Source organism: Equus caballus, chromosome 15, assembly GCF_041296265.1.
Source record: "Equus caballus isolate H_3958 breed thoroughbred chromosome 15, TB-T2T, whole genome shotgun sequence".
In the NCBI taxonomy this organism is placed as follows: Eukaryota; Metazoa; Chordata; class Mammalia; order Perissodactyla; family Equidae; genus Equus; species Equus caballus.
Window position 1 is genome coordinate 60,168,718 of NC_091698.1, and position 27,332 is coordinate 60,196,049.

A 27,332-nucleotide genomic window follows, 5' to 3' on the forward strand; every position below is an offset into this window, starting at 1 on the left:
TCCTTTTTGTAAATTTCCAATCTGTTGCAGATCAATTCTTTTGTAAAGTACGATAAAAATATTCCAGTGACACCAAATTGCTATTCCTAAACACATACTGTCAATTTCTATACTTATTCATTGCAGACTGGTCCAAATAGTCCATGGACCAGCAGTGGTCAGCAAGCCACATTCTTTTTTTTTTTAATTTTTGAGGAAGATTAGCCCTGAGCTAACATCTGCCGCCAATCCTCCCCTTTTTGCTGAGGAAGACTGGCCCTGAGCTAACATCTGTGCCCACCTTCCTCTACTTTACCTGTGGGATGCCTACCACAGCATGGCTTGTCAAGCTGTGCCATGTCCACACCCGGGATCTGAACCAGTGAACCCCGGTCGGCTGAAGCGGAACATGCACACTTAGCTGCTGCACCACCGGGCCGGCCCTAGCAAGCCACATTCTGAGTAGTACAGTGCTCCCTTTGCCCTTTATACACCTTTCTATTGTCGATCTTATCATTCCATGCAGTAATTCGTTTTCATGCCCATCTTCCATACTTGACAGGGGTAGAAAGTATCACTTTTTCATTAAATATTTATTGAAGGCTGACTGTGTGCCAGGCACTGCTCTAGGTGCTGGGTTATCATGGTGAACCAACAGATTTACAGAATCATGGCCCTTATAGAGCTATTAGAAAGTAACATTTATACAAATTAGCTATTGATACTGACACCTGGCTGTAATACTTGGTAGTAGGAAGAAGCATGCTAAAATTGCTCTTAATTAATATGAAGTTTCCATTCATTCAACTAATGCTTATTGAGCACCCACTATGCCAGGCTCTGTTTCAGATATTAAGCATACAGCAGTGAATTGACAAAAAAATACTCTACCTCCACCTCAAGAGGAGGAGACAGGTCTTATTTGGAATGCATTATAGTGAGGGAGACAGACAAGAAGCAAACAAACACATAACACAATGTCAAGGAGTGTCAATGGCTACAAAGAAATACAAAGCAAGATGAGGGGATAGACAGGGCAGAAGATGCTATTATATGAATGGACAGAGATAGCCTCCCTGAGGTGACATTTGAGCAGACTCCTAAATAAATGAGGGGGGAAGCTATGTGAATATTGTCATTGTTTATTTCAATACAGTCATGTGCCACATAACAACATTTCAGTCAATGATATATCACATATACAACAGTGGTCCCATAAGATTAGTACCATATAGCTTAGGTGTGTAGTAGGCTACACCATCTAGGTTTGTGTAAGTACTGAAGAGGAGGAAGAAATTTTCTTCTACCCTTCTAGGTTTCTCTGGCCAGTCTAAGAATTAAATTGACATGAGACAGATTAACAGGAGAAAAACAAACAAAAGTTTAATAATGTATACACATGGGAAAAACCCAGGAAATCTGAGTTGCTCACCAAAATGGCCAAAGCTTTCATCTTAAATACCATCCTCAGCTAAAGACAAAAGAAGATGTTGGGATGGGGAAAGTCAGGGACTTCAAAAAGAAGGAAGGCAATTCACAAGAAGGTAAAAAGGAGTAAACGTTTGGAAAACAAATGTTTGGCTGCACAGAAACAGAAGAACACAGAGGGAAGCCCAACAAACAGGCTTTTCTAGGTTCCTCCCTTTCTATTACCTTGTTCATATTATGCTAAGATGATAGCTCGTTTTCTGAGACAGGTTTTTTTCTTTGAATTCTTTTAGGCAGTTAAAGGAGAGGTAATAAGAAAAACTTTCTGAGTCTTTTGTTTCTTAAAAATAATCAGCCTAAAATAATCCTCTCATCAAAGAGATACATTTTGGGGTGGCAAATTTTGTTCCCCTTCAGTATACTCTATAATGTTGACACAACGAAATCACCTAGTGACGCATTTCTCAGAACATATCCCTGTCGTTAAGTGACACATAACCATATTCAAGTTAAATCAAATGTATTTTGCAGCTTAGTAAAAATAGCTCCCATTTACTTTTACCTGTTTTGTTCAAGGAAGTTTGCCTATGTAATCCTCCAAACAAGTCCACCACATTGTTGTATTATTATTTACAGAAAAGGAACTGGAAGCTCTGAGAGGTTAAGACCAAGCTAGTAACTGGCAGATCAAAGATTCAAACTCAGTTACCCTGAGGCCACTTGAGCACACTGCCTCCCACACTTTTAATTATGAACGTACCAGAAGAGCTCAGCATAAAGTTTTGTTTTCTTTTCCTTTTTTACCATAAGATAGTATCATTACACTGTCTTACATTATACATGCAATTATTTCAAATTACGCATGCCATGTTGGAGTTGTCACAAAGTGTAGAGTTATGAATTAATGAAATTTTATTATGCTTCTAAGATGTTAATCCTACCCTGCAAGTTCTCAATTGAGCGTTTTATAGTTGGAAATATTTATATGAGAAGGACACGGGCTGGAATGCTTCATCAATGTGTCAGAAGAGCACTGTCAAGAGGTAACTTGTTCAGCATCCTATTCCTTCCACAGTGTTCGTCCATTTGATTCTCACAGAAACTTCATAAGATACACATAGCAAGGATTACTGTCTACATTTTACAGAAGAAAAAATCAAGATACTGAACTTTTAAGTAGCTTCACCAAAGTCACCAGCTGAACAGCAGCCCATACCTCCTTTCTCTTAGTTTTATGCTACATCATTCAGTTCTTCCATAGTTCTTTTTTAGTTCTGTCATTATAAATAAGCTTTAGATTCCCAAACTGAATATTCTCATGTATATGTGAAATAGTTTTAATTACTTTTCTGTCTTTAAATTTCAACTCACCCAATCAGGTTTATGAAATCTTTATTCTTAACATCTCACTTAACTGCAGAATGCAGACCAAAGTATATTTAAAACACACATATCTTAATTTGAAAAAAAAGAAGAGGAGCCAACCCAGTGGCATAGTGGTTAAGTTTGCACACTCCACTTCAGCAGCCCGGGTTTCACATGTTTGGATCCCGGACGCAGACCTATGCCTGTGGCGGCATCTCACATACAAAATAGAGGAAGACTGCCACAGATGTTAGCTTAGCAACAATCTTCCTCAAACAAAAAGAGGAAGATTGGCAACAGATGTTAACTCAGGGCCAGTCTTCCTCACCAATAAAAAAAAAGAAAGAAAAATAACTACTTTTAAAATGAGGTCTTCTCTACAAAGATCTCCTAGATAATTTTCTGCTTAGAACTTGAGAGTGGATAGTCAATAATTTTGTTCTTCTTGTGTGTGTGCCTGATAACCTAGATATAGATGAATGCACCATCCCTCCATATTGCCATCAAAGATGTGTGAACACACCAGGATCATTTTATTGCCAGTGCAGTCCTGGGTTTCAGTTGGCAGCAAACAACTATACCTGCGTAGGTAAGCCTTTTCGGAATTGCCATCCTAACTGATCTCTGTCTTCAACAAAAGTAAACCTCATGCCATGTCGCACTATTTCCAGTTTTCTATTTTCTTGAGTGAACTGGTTTCCATCAACATTCATGCAGAAAGCTTAAATGACAATGACCAATCTGTTTCTTAAAATACATCAAGATGTGAGTGGAAAACTTTGTTAACCTTGGTTTTAGTTCTCCTCTGTGGGTATATCAAAAAATAAAAAGTTATACATCAATTGACATACACACACCAATTAGTCAGCAATGTGTGATATAAATGCTGAAGGTGCCAAAGGGGTTACTGTAAGTTCAAGTACATAAACTTTCCACTGAAAGGGCATCTGATTTTTACATGCTTCTTCTCCCCTTTCAGAATGCAATGTCATGGCACACAGTTTCAAGATTGGCATGACATGGAAAGCGTCTAGCACAGGAAAAATGCTTTTTCACAATATTTTCAGTGCCTCAGAGCATTGCAAAACTCTGTATGGGTCTCAAAGGCTTATGTTATAATTGTAATGGAATTTAACAGAGCCCATTTAAAAAGTAATAAATAGCACAGATAAATCTTCACTACAGCATGCTGAGAGACCATATCAGTATGAGTGTCTTATATCAATTATTTATAGACTTGGCATTTTGCATCTGAACAACAATAAAAGAAAATAGATACTGGAATGTATATTTATTAGAATCATTAAATTCTTTTGGAAAGATTCATCAAACACCAAACTGTTGTTCCCAGAAAAAAAATACTCTGGTATTTCTAAAAGAAGTATATGACAGATATTTGAAGTTGTTCCAACAAATATGAAACCTGAATGGATGTTCTCCAATGAGCTTCTGCAGGGCAAAGAATCCAGCTAGGATATTACTCACATCATCAGGTGACATAAGTACAAAAGAACAAGAATATGTTTAAAGACATAGGTATATAAATGTATATAACCTTTCTTTTCAGACATAAATGAATGTGATGCCAGCAATCAATGTGCTCAGCAATGCTACAACATTCTTGGTTCATTCATCTGTCAGTGCAATCAAGGATATGAGCTAAGCAGCGATAGACTCAACTGTGAAGGTAAAATATTTCCCAAATAATTTGTATTGAGTGCAATCTCTGTGGTTGCTGTGGTTTATCTGATTATGTATCTGTTTATGGAAACAATTTTTTTTGAAGATTAGTCCTGAGCTAACATCTGCCACCAATCTTCCTCTTTTTGCTGAGGAAGACTAGCCCTGAGCTACCATCTGTGCCCATCTTCCTCTGTTTTATGTGGGATGCCTGCCACAGCATGGGTTGACAAGCAGTGCATAAGTCTGCACCCAGGGTCCGAACCGGCAAACACCAGGCCACCCAAGTGGAATGTGCAAACTTAACTGCTGTGCCACCAGGCCAGCCCCCTGGAAACAAATTTTTATCCACTGAAATTCTATTCTAAATCCAGTTAATTTAGTTCAGTTGCAATATTGGCTTTTTAGTATGTTATCAAGAGAAAGGAGAAGAAACAAAATAACTGAAATATTAGATACAGGCTGGGTCTAATAATTAGGGTGCTCTAGTGTCTTGCTTTTCAAAGTGTGATCCAAGAACCAGCAGCTTGTGAGAATGGAGAATTTCAGTCCCAGCCCAGACCTACTGAGTCAGATTCTGCATCTAACAAGAACTCCTGGTGAATGGTGTGCACATTTAAGTTCTAAAAGAGCTAATTGCATGTCAGAAACATTAGAATAGAAACCAAGAGACCTGGCCCTTAATCTTATTCCTGCCGCTATGTGACTTGGGCACATTTCTTAAGTTACCTGGGTTTCACTTTCCACATGAGTAAAAAGAGGTCCATTTAACTGAATGGATGACCCTCAGAGTCTTTTGCACATGTACATTGCACTGTGTAATTCAGAAAGCATAAGACATCCTGAAGGGGGTGCCATCAACATTTGATGCCCCTGACTTCATCATGAACCCTCTCAGCTTTACTTGGGGCCACAAAAGTCATACCCCATCCAGAGAGGCCTCCCATCATGCTACTGTGCTCAAAACTGAAAGAGGCTGGCTCTGGACAGCTGCCTCTGCCCTTATGAGCAAACTATAAAGACATCACCATTGAGAAATGCATTCTTCCCCTGAAGGCCAGACCCTGTCAGGATGTCACCTCTAGAAGCTAGCACAGGGATGGGACTTGGAGTTCAAAGCTCAGATGAACTTGGCAGCAGAGCCACCCATATCTGAGAAAGCAAATTTGAATCTGCATCATGGGTAGGACTGCAGAGCCCAACATGAAGAGCATCAACCATAAGCCAATTCATTCAGTCTGGACAGCTAGTATGGTTAGGTCCAGGATTCACCAAACTGTCAGCTATGATTGAGTAAAACTTATGGTAAGAAAAACTCTTCATGCTGTGAAGTTCTAGGGGAAATGAGCTGATTAGAATTGTCCTTGAGTTTCTTATAAAGTATTTCTGTTTCAGAGTTTGCCATGTTTTTACTTTCTTACCTCCTAAAAAAATATTACCAAAGTAGTGATGTGTCAGTTTTTTACCTCTGTGTTCTTGCTCTTGCCTTATTCAACAGACATTGATGAATGCAGAACCTCAAGCTACCTGTGTCAATATCAATGTGTCAATGAACCGGGGAAATTCTCATGTATGTGCCCCCAGGGATACCAAGTGGTGAGAAGTAGAACATGTCAGGGTAAGTCTATTGTTTTCATATCTGTTAAGTGTTCCATTTTTAACCAGGAAGAGCAGGGAGGAAGTGATAGGATTCTCTACTTTCATCTTGTCCAGCTTGAATATACAATTTGAGCTCTTTTCCCCTGTTCATCATGAGACATACACATCTCATAAAGACAGTATTCAGTGTTAACGCTGACTTTCCTTGAAATTCCAAGTAATTGTTTTTCTTTCTTAAAATACAATTTTGATAAAATAGTGATATCCCTTCTATATAGCCTATATAATCTCTATGATATACATCTTCTAATTATCCACCAGAAAAGATTTACTTATTAAAATATTTCACGAAGAGTTTGAGTCTAGAGCATAAGCTTAATATGTTGGTTAGGCATACCTCAAAACAGTCTTAATTCTCTAAAACACTAAGTTTACAAATTGGTTAGTAGTTTCAGTGCTGAGAAAATCAGCTTCAAGTGTCTTAAAATGTGCTTGAATTCTTCAGCAAAAACCTATTGATCTGAAAATAGCTAAGGGCCTTGGGTCCAGTTGTAAAATAAACATTCAGGTGATCTTCACTCCTACACATAGGTGGAAGAAGCTGCTCTCTATGTGGAATGATCTCAGAGTCTCTCCAAAAAATCAGAAAATACACACCATCTTCTCCCTACCTTCAGTGCTACATGTAGCTTAAAATTTCTTTAACAGGGAACAAGACTGCTCAGATAAAACCAAAAATGTAGATGATCCTGGAAAAGCTACTACAAATACTTACATTTACATAAAGCAATGAAAGAGTGAAAAAAAATGACTGAACTCAAAGACAGAAAATCTGTTTGAGTCCTAGCTGTGCTGCATTCTATCTGTATAATCTCAAACAAATTATCAAATTTCTCTGAGCCTCAGCTTTCTCATTTGGAAAAGGAAGCTGACGGAATGAAATGGAATAATGTACATAAAAATGATTTATAAACTATAAAGCTGTATAATTCAAGATGTTTTATGAAATTTACATAGTAATGTAAATAACTAGTAGGAAATCTTCTCCAGAGAATCCTTTTTAATCAGAATTGAGAGAGGGAACACAAGGGTAGTAAAATTCTGGTAAGAAAGGAAAAGATCAAGGAGAGGAGACACTGGGGATTGTCAGTCTACGTCGTGATTTTACAGGAGAATATTAACTCGGAGGAGCATCCATGACCTTGGATTTTATGGTATGCATATGATCATTCTACTAGACTCCAACCACTAACTGTGAGCATACATAATCAAAATACTGATAATTGCACAATGAACATCTTTATACCCCTTTCCAGGTTACTAGAGACTGTAATGTTAATTGCAGAAAAACATTTCATTCCAATGGTTTTACTTTCTGAACCTTAATTGAGACTTTTACATGAATATTACATGCAGGAAAATGTTAGCAGTGGGCTATCCTAACCTGGAGTCCTTCAAACAAATGTCTCTGTGTTTCTGATCATAAATGGAATTGATACCTAGCAAAAGACAGAAACAAATTAACATAGAGTGGAATCTTACCTGCCTACTCTCTCTCTCTATAGAAACATTTATATCTGTTATAATTAAAGGTGGAAAATGTACTGGAATTGCAAATAGGGGATTCACGAGTGTTATGTCTTGAAGATACGCAGCTTCAGAATGTTTGGTTAAGCCAAAACATTTTTGTGAGACATAGCATTCTGTTAAGGTACAAGGCAATTTGTTTCCCCCATTGAAACCATCCCTTCTCAACCTCATCCACAGACTAAAGTCAAATCGAAAGTTTGGATTCTTACCTTCCCCTAAAAGGCTTATTTTGGGAATGAAATAACTATTCTCATTTCCACAGTCTTGCAAAAAATGAAAACTCTGTTGGCGTCGGGGGGAGTGGAGGCAGCAGGGAGAGAGAGAGACAGAGAAACAGAGACAGAGAGAGAATACACATACACACAGACAGACACCCATCAAATATTTTAATACTATGAATAATTTCTGAAAAACCTTCCAGAATGATTAGGGTGTTGATTATGCTAGGCTCTAAATTACTGGAAGTAATAAATGAAATTATTACATAAAGTTTCCTTTTGCTCCTGTTGGACTCCATGTAACAAAACAGTCTTAGTTTTCCCTGTAGCTAAACACCATCTTCATTTTCCAAAAAAATGAAAAATATTGAAAGGACAAGTCAATTGTGATTTCTTCTGAGGAACCTAAGTTCTTTTTTTAGCTATAGCCAGTCTAAAAGAAGACACTTCTTTTAACTGACTCTTGGAAACTGCATAGCTTTTCCAGTTTCTTCTGGGGTTCCAGATAGCTTTGGCTAGTTTGGAAGCTAAAAGAGAAATTTTTCCTCCAAAGACAAGGCATGGAATTATTCTCATTTAGAGGATGCAGTACCTTGCAGTGGAAAGATGCCTGTCACTAACTGTATGAACTTGGGTCAGCTGCTTAACCCTTATTTGCTTTTCCTCCATGTCAAATAGAGATAATATCTTTCTCACCTATCTCCACATGGTTTGTGAGGAGCAACTTAGTTGAATTTAATATCTCTTAAAAGTCAGGTGCCCTAGTGCATTACTGCTAGGTGATGAAGGGATAAAAATATGGGTATGATAGCCCTTGCCCTCAAGGAGTTTACAAACTAATAGAAGGATTAAGACAAACAGGCAGATTTCAGTAATGCAAAGCAGAAAGCAATAAAGTCCCCAAAAGAAGAACATGAGGTGTGAGAATTCATAAAGGAGAAAGAGATCATATCCCAGCAACTAGCCTATGCCTGACTTTCAGCAAGGATTCAGTAAATTACATTTGGAATAAGTAAATTAATGAATGGAAATATCCAATTGTAGGGAAAGAATATTCAGAAAAGGCTTATATTGGATAAAATCTAAATCACTATCCAAATGTAAAGGAAGATAGACATAGATAGGGAGGTGGATATTGACATAATTTTTACTGTTGTTGTTGTAAATGTAATAGCTCTCTAGTGAAACTGTTCTCTCGGATGTCATCAGGCATCTCCTAATTCCCAAATCTAAAATCAGTCTTTGTCCAGCCTGGCCTATCTACAACCCTCCTTCCCAGGACTCTCTCCCCCTCTGACTTTCTTGCACTGCCTTTTGCTGGTTGCCTCTCACCTCTGACAGCCTCTTTCTTCATTCCTCTTCTTCCACACTGTCTTTAAATAGCTATGCTCTACAAAGTGGAACACTTCCTAGCGTCATTACTATGCTGTGCTTCCTCTGAACAGTATAATCCACTCCCAGAGCATCAACTCTCCACCAGCGTGTTACTGCTTACCAAAACCACATCTCTAGCCTTTACCTCTCTCCCCTCTCTCCAAAGCTCCTGAGCTAGACAATAAATTGCCCTCTGCATAGTTTTTGCTTGCTGCTTTCTCAGTCTGGAAGGCTTTCCCCACCCCAGCCATGAAAATCCCATCTAACTACCACCCTTCAAGACCAAATTGAGATGCTCTGTCCTTCCTTCAGCTGTCCCTAATCCCCCAGGCAGAATTAATAGGCTTTGCTTCTAATCTTCCAGTGCACTTATCTATCTCTTATTTAATTCTATCTTATTTTATAATTATCTGTTGCCATATCTATATTCCTAACTAAATTACAACCTCCCTGAGGGCAAGATGTGATGTCTTTCACTTTTATATATGCAAGGTCAATGGCTGACATTTGGCTTTCAGTTCAACAGATGAACAATAGGTGCTTTATAAAATATCATGAAATGACACATATTAATCTGTTTAGAATAATTCAGCTACTTCCATCTGTCCTGAATTAAATACAATGAACTCAGGTCCCACCCAGTCTTCTGTCTAAAAGCAAATTAAACACAGTCCAGATTCCCACACACCTCTTTCCTTGCAAACCTGAATCTGCCACTTATACAATTCACTTAGATCAGTAAACTCTTTGACCCCATGTCTCTATAGATATAAATGAGTGTGAGACCACAAATGAATGTCGGGAAGATGAAATGTGTTGGAATTATCATGGCGGCTTCCGTTGTTACCCACGAAATCCTTGTCAAGATCCTTACGTTCTAACATCAGAGAAGTAAGAAAAATCAGAACTTTTGAAAGTGAGACTCTTCTTGTCTTACCAAGCCAAATTGGTGAATATTATTGTTTGTCTCTGCAGCCGATGTGTTTGCCCAGTATCAAATGCGGTGTGCCGAGAACTTCCCCAGTCCATAGTCTACAAATACATGAGCATCCGATCTGACAGGTCTGTGCCATCAGACATCTTCCAGATACAGGCCACAACTATATATGCCAACACTATCAATACTTTTCGGATTAAATCTGGAAATGAAAATGGAGAGTTCTACCTAAGAGTAAGTATCCTGAGGGCAGCCTTAGCTAAGACAGGTTCAAGTTTGTTGGTGGTATTGTTTGTTAGTGTTCACCTGGAAAGAAAGCTAACATTTAAAGAGTTTTTATTTGCAGACATTGTGTATGGCCTTCCTATGTTCATTATCTCATTTAATCCTCTTGGTAACACTGTCAGATATTAACATTTATCTCCATTTTTTACAGAAGAGGAAAGTGAGACTGAGAGAGATTGAGTAGCTTCTCTAAAGTCATTCAGACACCAAGTTGCAGACTCTAATGGAGTTGTGTGTGACTACCAAAACACACAGCCTACATAAACACACACACACCAAGCAGATACCACAAATCAGTGATAGTTATTGAATTGTAAAGAGAAAAAAATAATTCCTGATGAGCTTTTTAAAAACCATGAATTCCTTATTGTTACATTCCCAAGATTATTTACATTTGCACCAAAACTAAAATCTGGAAGTCTCTGAGAAGTAACTCCAACCCCCTGCACTATATGTGTCAGTAGTTGCACCATTCTTGCAAACTTCCAGGCAGACAATGTGAAGTCACCTTTGAGTTTTCCCTTTCTTTCAGTGCTTATATGAAATCTTTATCTGAATTCTGCGTTTTCTTTCTCCACAGTGTCTCCTGGGTTATCTTTGCTTCACCATGCCTCTGCCTCTCTTCCATTAAACTGTCTCTTAGCATCTCCCTAATCCCTCCAAGGGCTTCCAAGCAGATCTCCCTGACTCCAAGTGCCTCAGCCGTCCAGCACCCCCTTCCCTCCTGCAAAATCTCAGCAAGTTCATTTTAGGTTAAAATTCTGACATATTTTAAATAAGGCTCACCACTTCATGTGAAAATGATGGCACCCCACCAAGCAGTTTGCAGGGTTACGGTAACTGTTTCATGCTAAGGATGTTATTCATCCAGTTACGATTTTCTCAAAACTCCTTTGGGCACTTTTCATTTCTAATCAAATTTTAAAGTTAATATTTCACTTTGAGAATATGAAAAGTTAATTGGGAAATTCATCCTTGTGGTAAACTTTACAGATTTTTAATGTTTACACATTTATCCTGTTCCTTGATGTATTAAGTTCTCTTCCAGCTCCAGAATTATGTGATTCTGTTTCTTTGCCAGTAAATTGGAAATGATTAATTTCTCATGACCAGCTTCTGAAGAGAAAAGTCCAACTCAAAATACAATCTATTTCTAATAGCTAAGAATAAACTTCTTTAACATCTGATGCTTTAAATTTGAGATATACTAGATATTTGTAAGAAGTTTACTCTAAATGAATTTCACACAATTCAGATAATACCAATTTAATAATTCTAGCCCAAACAAATAACATTATTTGTAACCCATGGCAATAAAATAGGTTCATCTCAAAGTCTTCTTTAAAAATAATTTTCCATTTTGAACTCATAGCCATAATTTAAGAAAATTAAATTTCCTAGCAGAACCAACCATTAAGCAAAGTTCCAGCATGTTTTTTTCCTCACAATAAACATGGCACTTAAAAAATTTTATGATTCATTATCAGTGCATTTATCAACTTGATATTTTCAAATATAAATACAGTGTGTTTCTCAAGTAAATCCTTTTCTCTCGTGAATGATATAAAACATTGCCAATTTTGATAATCCCAGAGTTAAATATTAAATTATTTGAAACAAAAAACTATTTAAAATAAAAAGGTATTTCAAGACTATTTCTTATCACATAATTTAAAAAGTAGTCAGATCAAATCCTACAAAATTTCGCCACTGAAATTCCACTTGTGCAGAGGGCATTTTAATGCATAAGAATCAATCAAAGACATTAATTAAGCACTTACTGTATGCTCAGGTCCATGCTAGGTGCATGTAATGCACAGTTCCTTATTTCAAAGAGCTTTAACTATTACTGTGTGGCAGAAGTTAACTTTTATTAAAAAAATAAGGGGACAATTTTATGTTTAATTCCATGGTCCAAGACATCAAAGAACTAATGTGGGCTGGAATAGTCAAAGAATGTTTCTTGACGGTCATGAGACTAGACCTGATCCCTGAAAGGATCTGTGGGATATAGGATTTTATTTATATTCCTTTTGGGAGAACACTGAGAAAACCTTCTCTCTAGAAAAGGGGACATATTGTAAAGAAGTAGTACATGAAACTGAAGGTAGAATACCATCCCCTCACCCCACCCAGCATCTATCCTCTCTTACTGAGCCTTATTTTTCTTCATAGCCCTTATAACCACCTTGCATAGTATTCATTGCTCTGTGTTGCCCACTAGAGTGTGAGTGTAATGAGAGCAGAGACTTTACCTGTCTGTTCATTCTTCCTGCTCAAAAAATATTTTTAAACAAATAAGTAATTCAATCAACACCTTCAAGGTATGTTACCTACAGCTATTGCCTACAAGGGGCGAGCACTATGCTAGGTCCTAGAGACACAACAGTGAATAAAACCAAGTTAATTCCTGCTCCAGTGGAGCTTATAGTCAAGACTTTGAACAGGGGCTCACAAGAATGCTGAGTATTACAACAGAGAGTTGCAAGTTGCTCATGAGTGCATAACAAATTGACCTAACCCAGACAGGAGTGGTATGGGAGCCTCCTGGAAGAAGTGGGTTTAAGGTGAAGACCAGAAATTAAAGACTAGCAAATGGAAGGAATAAAAAGCGGTCCAGTTGGTCTTGAACTCCAAGTGCTACAAGCAGAGTGCCTTGAGAGGAGCCTGGAGAGATGAGCAGGGCCTAGATCATACAATGCCTTACAGACCATATTAAGGGTTTCAAGTAGAGGAGTCGCTATCAGATTTTCATGTTAAAAAGATGCCTGGCTACGCTGTAAATCCTGGATTCGAGTAGGGCAAGAATGGAAATGGAGAGACCAATAAGCAGTTCAAGAAATGGGGGATTAGGATGGTAGCAGTGAGTCCAAAAGAAGTGGACAGACTTGTGAAGATATAGGAAGAAGTATATGACTTGGTAATCCATTTGCTATGGGGAGATGGAGAAGGAAGCATCAAGGATAACTTCCAAGTTTCTGTCTTGAGCAACATTAAATGGTGGTGTCATTTACTGAGATAGAAAAGGAGCCAGTGTGGAGAGGAAGGTGGAATTCAATTTGGACATATTGAGTTCTGGTCCCCATGAGACACTGAAGTAAAGATGACTAGAGAAACGGATAAGTGGGCTTGGAACTCAAAATATAGACTTTCAAGTCACTGGCAAATACATGATAATTGAAGCCATGGCTATGGATGAGCTCATTCAGGGAGAATGTATAGGGAATGGGTGAGATTACTCAGAAGAGAAGAGGGCCAGGGATAAAGAGAGGCTAGATTATGAAGAGTTTTCCTTTCTGTAACCTGATCTGAGCACTATCATAATCATCCAGTGCCTTAACCTACAATTGCCTGGCCATCTCATCTCCCATGACCTTCAGCTTCATGCCACGCTGCCACCAACCCCATAGCCAGACCCTGGACTTTGTTATCATTCAGAACAGTTCCACATCAGAATCTTAGTCTTCAATGACCCACTCTCCTTCCTCTCTCTCATGCTCTCACTCCCACTCCATCTGCCCTTCACCTTCAAGTGATGTTAGTCCCCTGACCCCTCACCCCCAGCATTTTCTTCCAGTCTATCAACTGCTTGGTAAACCCTTCAACTACTCTGTCACCAACACCTCAACTCCCTGCCCAGGAACCCTGGATCAATCCCATAATCCATATCTATTTTCATACTCAGCTTGTCAGCACAAATTGACACTTATAAGTCACCAATTTCAGATGGGTCCTCAGTATGTTCAACAATCCTATTACTTTCTTCTCTTCAGCCCCTGATCGCAAATGTCCCCAAACTCTTTAAGTCGTTATACCCTTCATTTTCAGTAGGTGACCTACTCTAAACCACTGAAGCCAACAGGCATGGATTTCCTGAACTTTCCATCCCACTGTCTGTGAACTTAAGTCCATGTGTCCCCCTTCTTACCTCCTCCCTTCAGTTTTCCAAAGACAAGATTCCACTTCTGTCAGTCAAGGCCAACCTACCACTTGTATTCTTCACTCCATCTTCTCTGGAAATTTGTTCCATTAGACTCCCCTCTACCTTCTACATATTCAACTTGTTTTTTCCTCTAGATGTTGCTCTCTCTCTCCTCTTCCTTCCCCACCAAAGTTCTTAAAGCACAGTCTGTAATCACGGTCTCTGTCTTCTCACTTTAGTAGTGGGAGCAGAAGACAGAGTTGCTCTGGAAAAAAGCCACTGATAACATCCATACTGCATTTTTCAGTTCCAGTCACCCTCAGCCTCCCCTGCTCTGTTGGTCAGTGCTGGCCGCTCATCTGCTTTCCACTTAATCATCTATTTTTTCTCAGCTTCCTTCAGTGGTTTCTTCTCTGCTCACTCCCTAAATGTTGACTTGTCCCAGACCCAGCCTTATCACATATACATTCTCTCCCTTGGTTTAATATCCACCTATTGAAGTGATTGCTAAGTCCTAATCCACTTCTTTATCCCCGCCCTCTCCTTGACATTCAGATTCACACATCTACTTACCTGCCCCTCGAATCTCATCTCTCCCTACTCTCTAGCACCCATCACATTCTTCATCAAAATGAAACTACATCCAGTTTTCTCCTGAATGTACTTCTTTACAAAACCTCCATTTATCCTGGTGCTTCCCCTCAGGCATTCAAAAGCCTTCCCTCAATGCTTCATGGTTCCTCCTCTTTTTCACTGTGTATACACACTTTTATGTATCTTCATGTATACCCTGCATATACCCATATATCTTAGCATTTGCCACATACTATTGAAATTAATTATTTACATGTCTCTTCATCTACTAGAATGTAAACAGATGCACAATGTTGAGACTGAAAGATGACAACTTTGTTTACCAGTTCAAAAATTATCAGGTTCTCACTTGAACTCCAGTCTCTATAAAGGCTGGAACTATTCAATAAAGGTGAAGAGAAACATTAACATAGAGGGGAAGAATAGAAAACAAACAATTATCAAAAAAAGCAAGTCCCTGTTACTTGGAACTAATGACTATGTGTGGACAAGGGATAAGAACCATGAAAAGTTGGAACCAAGAAGGAACTAGGAAGTGACTTTTATCCCCCCTCAAAATTGTCCCCTGAATTCTCATAGGTCGTATACTCACAAATAAAAGAAACTCCAATCCAAGAAAAATTGTTCTCTCTCTACCTCTTTTTTCTTTTATTTTAGCAAACAAGTCCTGTAAGTGCAATGCTTGTGCTGGTGAAGTCACTATCAGGACCAAGAGAATATATCGTGGACCTGGAGATGCTGACAGTCAACAGTTTAGGAACCTTCCGCACAAGCTCAGTGTTAAGATTGACAATAATAGTGGGGCCATTTGCATTTTAGTCTTTTTAAAGAGTTCACTATAGGCTTTTAAATCAGCCAAAGAATATTGTTACCTTAAAGCACTATTTTATTTATAGACATATCTAGTACATCTACATCTATATACTGTACACTCACCAATAATTCAAACAATTATACCATGGTATGAAGTGGGCATTTAATCTGTAAAGATTCAAAGTTTGTTTTTATTACTTATGTAAATTAGACATTAATCCACTAAACTGGTCTTCTTCAAGAGAGCTAAGCGTACTCTATGTGGTGAAACTTGGATTCTTTTCTGTAAAAGTGGGACCAAGCAATGATTATTTTCTGCGGTGCTTAAGGAAACTTACTAAAGCTCCACTGACAGTCTTATAAGGAGGCAGCCATCATTAACATTGAATAGCATGCAAGTTCAAGAATGAGTTTTTTAACTGCTTTGTAAGAAAATGGAAAAAGTCAATAAAGATATATTTCTTTAGAAAATGAGGACCTGCCATATTTGTTTTGGGTTTTATTTTCATGATCAATCTAAACGTGGTTGTTTATTACATAGTAATACATCATTACTGTATAATATGCTGGTTTCTGTAGGATATTTTAAATTTTGTCAGAAATTTTTGACTATGAATGTAAAGAAACAGTAAGCAAAATTCCCAAAATGAATAAGGTATTCCCTAGAAAATTATTATATTGAGAAGTTTACAGGGAGGAGGTGCAAAAACAAAGTCTTTCTAAACCACATTGGAGTTGACCTGAAGAAGCAAACTCAGTGTCTTAGTCAGTTTGAGCCATTATAACAAATACTGTAGACTGAGTGGCTCATAAAACAAAAGAAATTTATTTCTCAGTCTGGAGGCTGGAATTCCGAGATCAGGGTGCCAGCATGGTCAGGTTCTGGTTAGAGCCCTCTTCTGGGTTTCAGATTTATATCCTCACATGGTAGACATCCTCACATGGTAGACAAAGAGGAGAGAGGTCTCAGGGTTTTCTTTTATAAAATCACTAATCCCATTCATGAGAACTCCACCCTCATGACCTAATTACCTCCCCAAGGCCTCAGCTCCTAATACCATGACATTGGGAGTTAAGATTTCAACATATGCATTTTGGGAGGACACAAACACGCAGTCCATAACATTCAGTAAATGTAATAACATCCATGAATTCAGAACTTCCACAAGATGTGGAGTAAAATGAAAAAAGGTATTTTACTAAAAAGAAGTTTCAATTTCTGAATAAAATTAAAACCCTAAAACTTCACTAACTTATAATTGAAATTTCTCATCTTTGTATTTGACACTCAGAGAGGAAGAAAATGGTGGTGGGTCTTACTCCTGGCATACAGAGTGACAGTGAACTAAAGCAAATTACCCTCCCTCCCAAGACTATGAAAAGGTTTTATGTCTTCTTATTTGTTTAAAGTGTAACTGCTTCACTTCTATGTATCACATTTTTAAATAAAAATAAATATTCTTTTGGAAGATCACCCAATCATTGGAGGTTTTTTTAATGTAGCCAGTAAGAGCCAATATAATTTTTGTGTCTGGGAAAAAAATAGTTATAGCTGCCAGAGCAAGAATGACCATTTGATTTTTTAAAAAATAAATAATCTAGGAGATGAGGAAACAAAAAGACTGTTAAAATCATGCCAAAAAAGGTGTGCAGCCAATTTTCTCTTAAATCCAGTTTCAAAGCACATATGAATAACCTCTGACACCAGGTAACCTTGCCACTGAAAACAAATGTTTTTCAAAGAGTTGACTACATGTGCAGTAATTGTCAAAAAGAAAGTTCACCAAGAGACCAAAGAACAAAACACAAACTACTTGTGTGAGTAGAGCAGGGAATGGGCTTTTAAAGGTTAAAGGGGCATAGAAACAGTGATGAGAGAATGGGTCTAACCAAGGACCAGGCAAGGAAGCAGAGTAAACAACCAGCCACAACACAGCAGAACGGCTGAGTGCATTACTGTCACTCCATCCACGATTACTTATACAGTTCAGATAAATTAAGACTTGATCGAAACGTTTTTGTTTTTAATCAGTCTAGTGATTTTTCTATATATAGACACAATTCTCAAGTCGGATCTGAGAATGATAAGAGGTAAAAAAAAAGGCCAGGACCTTCTTTTAACAGATTTCCCATTCTCAAACAGGAAGGCAGGGTCTTATCTATATCTTCACAGAGGATAGTAGAAGAAACAGGAAACTCTCTGAAATATTCATATATAAGCCCTGACCTCCACCTCCACCTATAAACGTATATGTTATTATATAATTATATATAGTATTATTACTTTATTATATATCAAATATTATTATATATTAATATAATAATTACATATAATATAGTTATATATATTTTATATATAGTATATAAGCAATAATTTATATATGTAATTATATATTTATACACTATATAAAATTATATATAATAATTTATAATATATAATAAAATAGAATAATATGTAATATATATTTATATAGTATATATGTTATATGTTACATATAGTAATTTATATGTTTTTATAATAATAAAATAATAATAAGTTACAAAATACATATAAAATTCACCACTTTAAAGTGTACAACTCAATGGCATTTAGTACATCACAATGTTACACAAATATCAGTACTATCTAGCTCCATAACATTTTCATCACTCAAAAATAAACCTCGTACCTATGAGCAATCATTCCCCATCCCCCTTCCCACAAGCTCTGGTGGGAGTTACCACTAATCTCTAGTTTCCGTCTCTATAGATTTGCCTATTCTGGAAATTTCATATAAATAGAATCATATAATAGGTGGCCTTTTGTGTCTGGTTTCTTTCACCAATAATGTTTTCAAAGTTCAGCCATGTTGTAGCATGTATCAGTACTCCCTTTTTAAGACTGAATAATATTCCTTTGTAAAGATATACCACATTTTGTTTATCCATTCATCACTTGATAGACATTAGTTGATAGGTTGTTTTCACCTGCAATTTCTTTTGATCTTCAGTGTCAAAAAGGAATCTGATTCCTAGACTATTCATCCACTAATTTCACAGCCTAAATCATCCATTTTTAGTTTCATTTTTAACTACAAAGTATAGCAAGTGAAAAAAATGTCTTTTTTTCATTCACAGAAGCAAAATCCTGGAAAGAAGTCTGAAAAGCTAACACATGAGTTCCTTTACAGGTCCTCAGTAAACATAAAAATCTCATGCTCTCTTTCAATGTAATTTGAAATTCAAAATAAAGTAAATATCATCACTAAAAACAAACCAAAGCAGTAAGACAAAGCTCTGCTTTGTTTTCAAACCACACATGATTCTCTCCTCCACTCCTCCATTAGAATCATTGATTTAAACCAACTCCTATAGATGGGAATTATGGGAATAATTCATTGTGAGAGTCATTATTATTCAGCAGCAAATATTTATTGAGCAACTTCTAAGGTAATCTCTTCTAACATCTGACAGTATGATGTAGTTAGAAGAACCAGGGTTCTAGTTTCAGTTCTAACATTAATCAGTTATGAGACTTGGCTTCATGGGACCCTAGTTTCTTTATCCATAAAACTGGGATATGGAAACAAGGTGTTTTTCCAGCTGTAAAAACTGTAACTAATCCCTACCTAGGGTTGCATACAGAGAAAAGATGGCTCCCTTTGCCAAATTTTTGAAAGCATGTGAGTATTCTTGGTGTGAAGTGGCTGTTGAGAAGCATTGAACATTGTGAAAGAGAAAACTAATATTTCCCACCCCAAAACAGGTCTTCACAATGTGGTTCATTATTGGGGCCAAGGACATGATAAATAATCCAATTTAGCTGTAAATTTTTAAAATTATAATTCAAAATAAAATTTTTTTAGTGTTCACTCTGTTAAATTATGCATGTTTTTGCTCCTTTCCACTGATATTAACTGAAATATGGTTATTCATGTTAAACTGAAAGTCATTTTAGCTTGTTTCATCAGTGAAAAAAGCCCAGCCATGAGTTCCCACACTTCCAAACATGCTTCCAAGGATTTTCATATGTTTTACTCAGTAAGCCTCCATAATGAGGACTGAACTAGTCATTTCAATCACTTTACCATTCTAATGTGTGTGCCTGGGCTCTAAGACTTCCATACTCTCTGGCTAGACAGACTTGTTTTCTGATGGTGGTTAGGAAAGGCTTCTTGGTTGTTAAGACTTATCAAAAGGAGAATAACTTCCCTTCTACTGCCAAATTTCACTCAAATAGTTTCTTTGACAACTTGCGATTTCCATCCCATCCAAAAATAAAATCTTCTATTACATACCCTTCTTTTTAATAATAGGATTCTAAACTTAAATGTCACCTAGTCAAACCAACTTATTTTTAAGACTTGCTCAAGGTCACAGTCTGTTGAACAAGAGCACTGTGCCTAGAACGTAGGTCTTACGAATTAGATTAGGGCTCTTTTCATTGGCCATGCTCCAAACTTCAACACCAATAAGCAATCCCTTTCCTTCCAAGCTTCTTCCTGCAAAATGTCCACCCCAAATCATAGACCAGTTTTGCTGGTTGCCATGACCAGTTGTCACTCCTGCTGTTACATACAGTCGGGTTGAAATAACACAGATACCAACCTGAATCTTATTTACTCTCTTAAAATTTAGCTGATTTGTTCTCTTTAAAAACTCCAAAGAGGCAGAAGTAATTGTGTTACACAAAATACTCCTGAACTCTAGAAACTAAAACTCAAGGACCAATCATGTAGACCTTACTATACTTGAAAGGACAGCAACTTCCAAAAGAAAAAAAGCCTATTACTAAAGATCCAAATGGAGCTCTCTGCATGTGGGAGCTTTAGAGCAACAGTGGTGAAGATGGAGTGGGCCTAATACTCTCCTGGTTCAGAAGCTGGACCAAAAGGCTTATAGAGTCCTTCCTTCCACAGGATTAGAGTAAGTGGTTAGTGTAAGGATTACTGCCCTTCCTTGACATTGGTTAATATCCATTAGGTGATTTTTGAAGGGGCAAACAATGAACATCATCACTGAAAAGATTCTTGCTTTAGAGGCCTGGAATAAGATAAGATTCCACATTTTATTAACAACTTAGTCCTTAATGGGGCTTTTAGTTCTTTCATAATATGTTTAAGAGAAAATGGCAAAAACAAGTAGGGTTTTTTTTTTATTTTGATTAAAAAATACAAACACTGGAAGGTAGAAATCAGCTAGAAACAATCCCCATATCTAATAAATGTAGTCATCTCTACCACTCTGCCTTTACAAGGGAGATGTTTTAGTGAATCCAAATGATAGAAATAGATTGTTCAATACTCTACGACCACCTGAACACAGCCCAGTGGGATTATTATTTTTGGGAAGCTTCACAAATACAAGTTTATTGTTGAATCTTGTTTCCATGACTCCAAGCAGTTGCTTATGTTTTGAATAGCCATGTATGCTTCTAACTTTCTAACTCTTTTAAAATATATAACAGCTGCTGGTCTGCTCATATGTTATGTATAAGAAGCCCACAAGGGACAAAGCCCTCCATTAATATGTCGAATTATTTTTAACACACTTTTATTTCTACCCTGAATCATCATCTCAGAAAGATGGCAAGTTTCCATCTTCCCAGCTGGGGGGAGCACCTGCAAAATGCAAACCCAAACTGTGACACATCTGGTACCAAAAAAACCAATCTTGTTTCATCTGGCCGGCAGACTAAAATATCAAGATTGTTGAACAGAAACAAGGCAAAAAGTTAACTGCCATTTATATGTAGTCAACACAGATGTCTAGTTAAGCTGTTTATATTATAAGTGCACGTGTATGTTAAATGGAGCACAGACTCCTTTAATAAGCCAGAGCTGGAATATAAATGCAAGAGAATTTTAAAGACCTGAATGCAATAATTCGGTTCTTTTTTATCTTCCCATAGAAACTAAATTAGTTTCTGCAAAATCTCAGCATTATTTTTAAACAGATGCATATAACACTAATAAATAATTTTGTTATTTGGGTATCTCCAGATTATTTATTTATTTCCTTTAAAAACTATTCCATGTTTTTTATTTTAACATTTAGATTATGTTTCTTTAAGTGGTAAATTACTTGCACATGACTTAAACCAGGTGTCTTGGTGTGTGTTGCCCCAAAAGCAGATCCTGACACAAGAATTGAGTGTGGGTAGTTTGAGAGTTAACTCAGGAAGTACAGGTGAGGAAGTGGGGAAAATGAGTCAGGGAAGGGAGAGATGCCAACAAATGAGTGAGTTAATGAGTGGGTCACTTATGTGGGCAACTGGCTCTCAGTTCCTCTGGGGAATCCTCTGAGAAATCATGTGGCACTCACCTCAAAGGCATCCAACCAGAAGCTGCTTAGGCTGGGCCATTTATCTACCAACTCCCATCCCTGTGGTGAAGGCTGTCCCCAGAGGCACTAATGCCACACCCACTTATAACTGCCTGAGGGAGGGCAAGCTCTCTGGCACTGGAGAAAGTCCTCAGGAAGAGAGGAAGAGAGACAGAGGCTTGTTGTAGGGTGCTGTCATTGAGCTAGAAATTTCTACTGCAGCTCCCAATAAACTCATGTGGCTGAGGGGATGTGGGTTGTGGCAGGCCTGGAAGTGGCTCATCTTCCTTTGGACACACCTGCGAGGAAGGCTGGGAAATAGCATCTAGCTGTGTATTCAGGAAGAAGAGCAAACAGGTTTTGTCGCTAGCTAGCAGTCTTTGCCTCAATGGGGAAGCTAGAAAATGACTATATTCTTTATTATGGAATGGAATTGTTCCACTAGAGCAGAGAACAGTTTTCTAACTCCCAGATTTATTTTTAATGTCACTTATTTTTCTCTGTATCCCTTTTCTTAATGTACTTCTTGTGTTCAAGGGTAAGTAGAATTCTTACTTAGTTCCACACTTCCATGTATTAATTTTTAATGAAGGCAAATCACCTTTTCAATGCCTATTTATCCATTCAATAGATATTTAAGTGTCTACAATTGTCTCAGCCTAGTTGTTTCTTTAGGCTTGTTGTCTCACTCCTTGTCCAAGGATGGCAGAAAGAAAGAAAACTGCTCTTTTACTCCTAAAAGAAGGGTATTAGAACAGAGTTTTAAATTTATAAGAAAAATGTTGATGCACAAATATGATTTCTTTAGTGTCATTTCTAATAACCAAACAAATTAAAACAGTTTAAATGTACAATAATGGGGGAATGGCTTAGTTAAAACTATGGCACGTCTATATGGTAGAATATTATGCAGTGATTAAAATGCTTATAAAGAGATTTTTGTAGAGTGGGGAATGTTTATGATATAGTGTTAAGTGGAAAATGCAGGAGGTGCTATCTCAATTACATAAATACATGCACAGAAAGAAGAAAGTACATCAAATGTTAACTGTAGTTATTTCTGGGATAGGATTGAAAGAACATTATATTCCCCTTTTTGTACTTTCTTATATCTGCAATTTATTATTATTATTTTTTACAATGAGTTTCATATCAGATTAAAAAGTTCTCTTTTTTTAAAGATTTTATTTATTTTTTTCTTCCTTTTTCTCCCCAAAGCCCCCCAGTACATAGTTGTATATTCTTCGTTGTGGGTCTTTCTAGTTGTGGTATGTGGGACGCTGCCTCAGCGTGGTTTAATGAGCAGTGTCATGTCTGCACCCAGGATTTGAACCAACAAAACACTGGGCCGCCTGCAGCGGAGCGCGCGAACTTAACCACTCGGCCACAGGGCCAGCCCCTCAGATTAAAAAGTTCTTTTTTAAAAAAACTCAAAGCAAACTCAAGGAAGACATAAGAGACTTGGGAATATGATAGGTAATCAAAGCCAGGCCATATTAAAGCTTCCTAAGCAAAATGGTCATTAAACTAAAGCTGGGAGGCCAAAATCTGGGAGTGAGTTACTAGAATCGTCCATATGAGTGCTTGTTCAGTAGTGTTTTAGTATAGAATCCACCAGTCCCATTAAGTGAGGGCTTAACATCTTGGTGTCCAATATGCAGCCCAAGGGACTGGTCCATCCATGCTGACCTGGTAGGGCAAAACCAAAAACACAACTCAGGCCAGAGGGTCAGACTTAGAGGTGGGGTAACAAAGCCAAACCTCCTGATAAGAGAGAATCAGGGGGAAAGGCCAGACTTTGGCTACTACAACAGCAGAGGCAAGAGGTTCCAGACGTCAAACAAGTAGATCAAGAAGGAAAAGCTGTGGCAACAGTTTGGATTCAGAAATGTTAAGTGAAGTTCAGCAGCAATGATTCAGGTGCCAGGCAGTTCACATTAATCTCCTAGGATGGGATTTAGGCTGGGGCCTTAGTTGAATATGTAAGGCATGCCTTTAACATCTTAAAGTTATAGCTTAGTGTCAGCAAATATGTGTCAGCCTTTTCCGAGAAAGGCATTTTCAATGGCTAGATATTTAAACAGCAATAATGAGAGCTAACGTTTATTGAGCACCTATTATATGCCATATAGTGTGCCTTCACACCGTGCTAAGCACTTTATGTGCTTTATAGGTATTATCTCATTTTAAGACATGGGCATTTCCATTCCATTTGCAAGATGAAGAGACTGAGTCTCAGAGAAATAAGAAAGTGCCCTAGTCACACACAGGTAGAGCCAAGTCTGTAACTCAAGTCAGTTTGATTCCAAAGCCCATAGCCCTAACTATCTCATTACTAGTCAGTGGTTAATTCTAATGTGGTCTTGATATTTTCTGTGCTTCTTTTTACAAATATGCCAGTAAGCTAAAAACCCTTTCTATCAGGAGTGAGGCTAGTAATACCACGGGTAAGTAAAATGCATTAGGATCTTTGGTGCCTGCTAAAGGAATATTACTAATAAAAAATGTTTATGAGAGTTAATTTGGGAAATAAGAAAGTCTCAGCACCCCTAATGTCACACCATTGTGTCTGGAGATGACGCTTCTTCATCTCTAGTAAATAAGGAGGAAATGAAAAGTTTATGCGAGGGAAGTCTAAGTCAGCCTTGAAAATTAGTCTGTATTCAGGAAGGATCTAAATGGAGTAAGTAAGGCATTAAACAATTAAGATTTCTATTTAAAATTGAAAATATAACATACAATCCATGTGATTCTTCTTTGGATCACTGAAATGTACCCCCTTTGAAACAAACATCTTTGATTTAACATTTGTTAAATATAAAATACAAATATAAAAAGAAACCTTGGGGCCGGCCCGGTGGTGCAGGAGTTAAGTGCACATGTTCTGCTTCGGCGGCCCGCGGTTTGCAGGTTCGGATCCTGGGTGCAGATGTGGCACCGCTTGGCAAGCCATGCTGTGGCAGGCATCCCACATATAAAGTAGAGGAAGATGGGCACAGATGTTAGCTCAGGGCCAGTCTTCCTCAGCAAAAAGAGGAGGATTGGCAGCAGCTGTTAGCTCAAGGCTAATCTTCCTCAAAAAAAAAAAAGAAACCTTTACAGTGCAGTAAACATCTCTGTGGATTAAAGAATAAAATCAATTGTGCAAAGTTGAACAATGGGTAAAAAGAGTAAATACTCCTTTGTTGGCTTCTTAGAGAATAGCATAGAGCTGTTGAATATCAGTTGCAACTTAATAACATGCTCAGGTGCTTTTTTTTTAATTGCCCAAGATTTGACATGTTTTCTTCTTTTGAGTGAAAGTTTGTGCAATTAGACATGCAGAAAGCTACTGACATGCTTGGGCACTTTACCTTAAAATAAGGTACATCTTCAATTGCATACTCATCAATTGCGTACTCTCCATCGCTGGTCCTAAATCTAGCAGGCCACCCCAAAAGTAACCATGGGACTTCAGTACATATCATTCACCAACTCCTGTTCCGAAAAGAAAAAAGATTAGTCCCTTCAGTAGCAATTATTTTTTTCCCCAAGAGATGTTCCAAGCACTGTGTGATGAAATTATGCAAAGAAAATAGAAAAGAAACGATGCTGGGAGGGTCCAGCCCCTTGGCCGAGTGGCTAAGTTGGAGCACTCCACTTCAGCAGCCCAGGGTTTTGCCGGTTCAGATCCTAGGCATGGACCTACACATGGCTCATCAAGCCATGTTGAGGTGATGTCCCACATAGCTCAACCATAAGGACCTACAACTAGAATATACAAGTATCTACCAGGGAGCTTTGGGGAGAAGAAGAAAAGAAAAGAGGAAGATGGGCAACAGATGTTAGCTCAGGGCCAATCTTCATACAGACACACACAAATAGTAACTTTAAAAAAAAGAAGTAACAATGCTGTGAATGTCACAAAATGGCAGTGGGGAAGTCTCATAGCAGCCCATGATCACCTTAGAGAAGGGAGAAATTAAACATCTGTTCAAAGACACTAAGGAAATTTCTGTCTTATTTTATTTTTTAATAGTCAAAGAGCCAATCTAAAGATTCCATTTTGAAGTCACTGCACTGATATCAAGATAGCCTTTTTAGTCTATGAGGCTTAGAGGAAGGTGGGGCAAGTTTCAATGTCAAATAAATTGAAGTAGAAGATAAATAAAAAACAAGAATTGAAAAATGATGTAATACAAAACTATTTAGCTCTGCCAGATGCTTCTGTAGCAAACAAGGGATCCTAGCAAGTCAAACACATGCCCTGTTATCTTCCCAATAGCTTCACTAATGAGCTATTTGGTGTAGAAGCAATCTTCGGTCCCAGGTCTTGACAGTTTTATAGCCCTTGGTCAAAGTTTTCAACAGCATTTGAGCAGGCGTGACTAGGCAGCTAGATTACACATACTAACTTTCCACTTACAGATACACAATATTTACTTTTCAGGGTGAGCCAGTAAACCAGCTGACCAATTAGGCCACAGATTGTTTGAGCTTCATGAAAGCTTAGCAAAGACTGTGACTATAAAAGCCTCAGGAACACATGCAGGCTGTACTTCCTTTTAAAGCGTCTTCATATAATCTCCATGAAAAAGAATGCCAGTGACTAGTAGTCTTCTACATCAGAGCCACTTTGGTGTAAAAAACACTAAGAATGTCTTTCAAGTGGAAAGTTCTAGTTCTGTCGGATTATGGAGACCCATACTCAGGCGGTAGACAGGATTAGACTTCAGAAATAGAGGCAAAGTTTTACAAGAAATCTCCTGAACTTCTCTAACCTCCCTCTCATTTGGTCTGTCATCCATGTCCCTCTACAATAAATTTTCCAACTTTTAAACCAATATTTCCTTCAATGAATCCTCTCTTCTAGCCAAATTGATCTTTTCATGGTCCCCTAAACATGTGGTGTGTATTTCTACCTCTCTGCCTTTGCTCAAAATATTGCTCCAACTGAGAATGTCATCATTCCTCCATCCCTATCTCTCCTTCCCAGTCATAGATCCTACACTTCCATCTAGACCCCACTCAAATGCTACCTCCTCCATAAAGACTTCTTGGCCACAGTGATTTCTCTCTTCTCCGACCTCCCTTAGCATTAACTGTTTATATATCCATTTGATACTTATATGCTGTATAACCATCCTTATATCATTATATAAGTTTTTATTTATATGTATTTTGCCCTCCTGAAAAATTGCCCAGCCACCTGTAGGCCACTTCTACTTGAGTGGCAGCCAAACTGAAAATTCAACAACTCTCCCAC

General features: G+C 37.8%; 1 protein-coding gene and 1 long non-coding RNA gene across 14 annotated transcripts in view; one reads left to right on the forward strand and one right to left on the reverse strand.

Annotated features, from left to right (window-relative positions):
• EFEMP1 (EGF containing fibulin extracellular matrix protein 1) overlaps nt 1-17,258 on the forward strand; it is a 59,562-nt gene extending 42,304 nt beyond the window's left edge. For all 7 annotated transcript variants that reach the window (XM_001917597.5, XM_070235475.1, XM_005599971.4 and 4 more), the window contains 6 exons: nt 3,242-3,361; nt 4,340-4,459; nt 5,951-6,070; nt 10,001-10,124; nt 10,209-10,404; nt 15,629-17,258. In XM_001917597.5, the coding sequence (XP_001917632.2) occupies nt 3,242-3,361; nt 4,340-4,459; nt 5,951-6,070; nt 10,001-10,124; nt 10,209-10,404; nt 15,629-15,790 (842 nt within the window). In that variant the 3' untranslated portion in view covers nt 15,791-17,258. The remainder of the gene's footprint in view (nt 1-3,241; nt 3,362-4,339; nt 4,460-5,950; nt 6,071-10,000; nt 10,125-10,208; nt 10,405-15,628) is intronic.
• LOC138917691 (uncharacterized) overlaps nt 1-27,332 on the reverse strand; it is a 389,144-nt gene that overhangs the window by 201,487 nt on the left and 160,325 nt on the right. For 2 of the 7 annotated variants that reach the window (XR_011426069.1, XR_011426068.1), the window contains exon 4: nt 25,441-25,564. The exons of the other annotated variants lie outside the window; for them this stretch is intronic. This is a non-coding gene — a long non-coding RNA (uncharacterized lncRNA). The remainder of the gene's footprint in view (nt 1-25,440; nt 25,565-27,332) is intronic. 7 annotated transcript variants of the gene reach the window in all.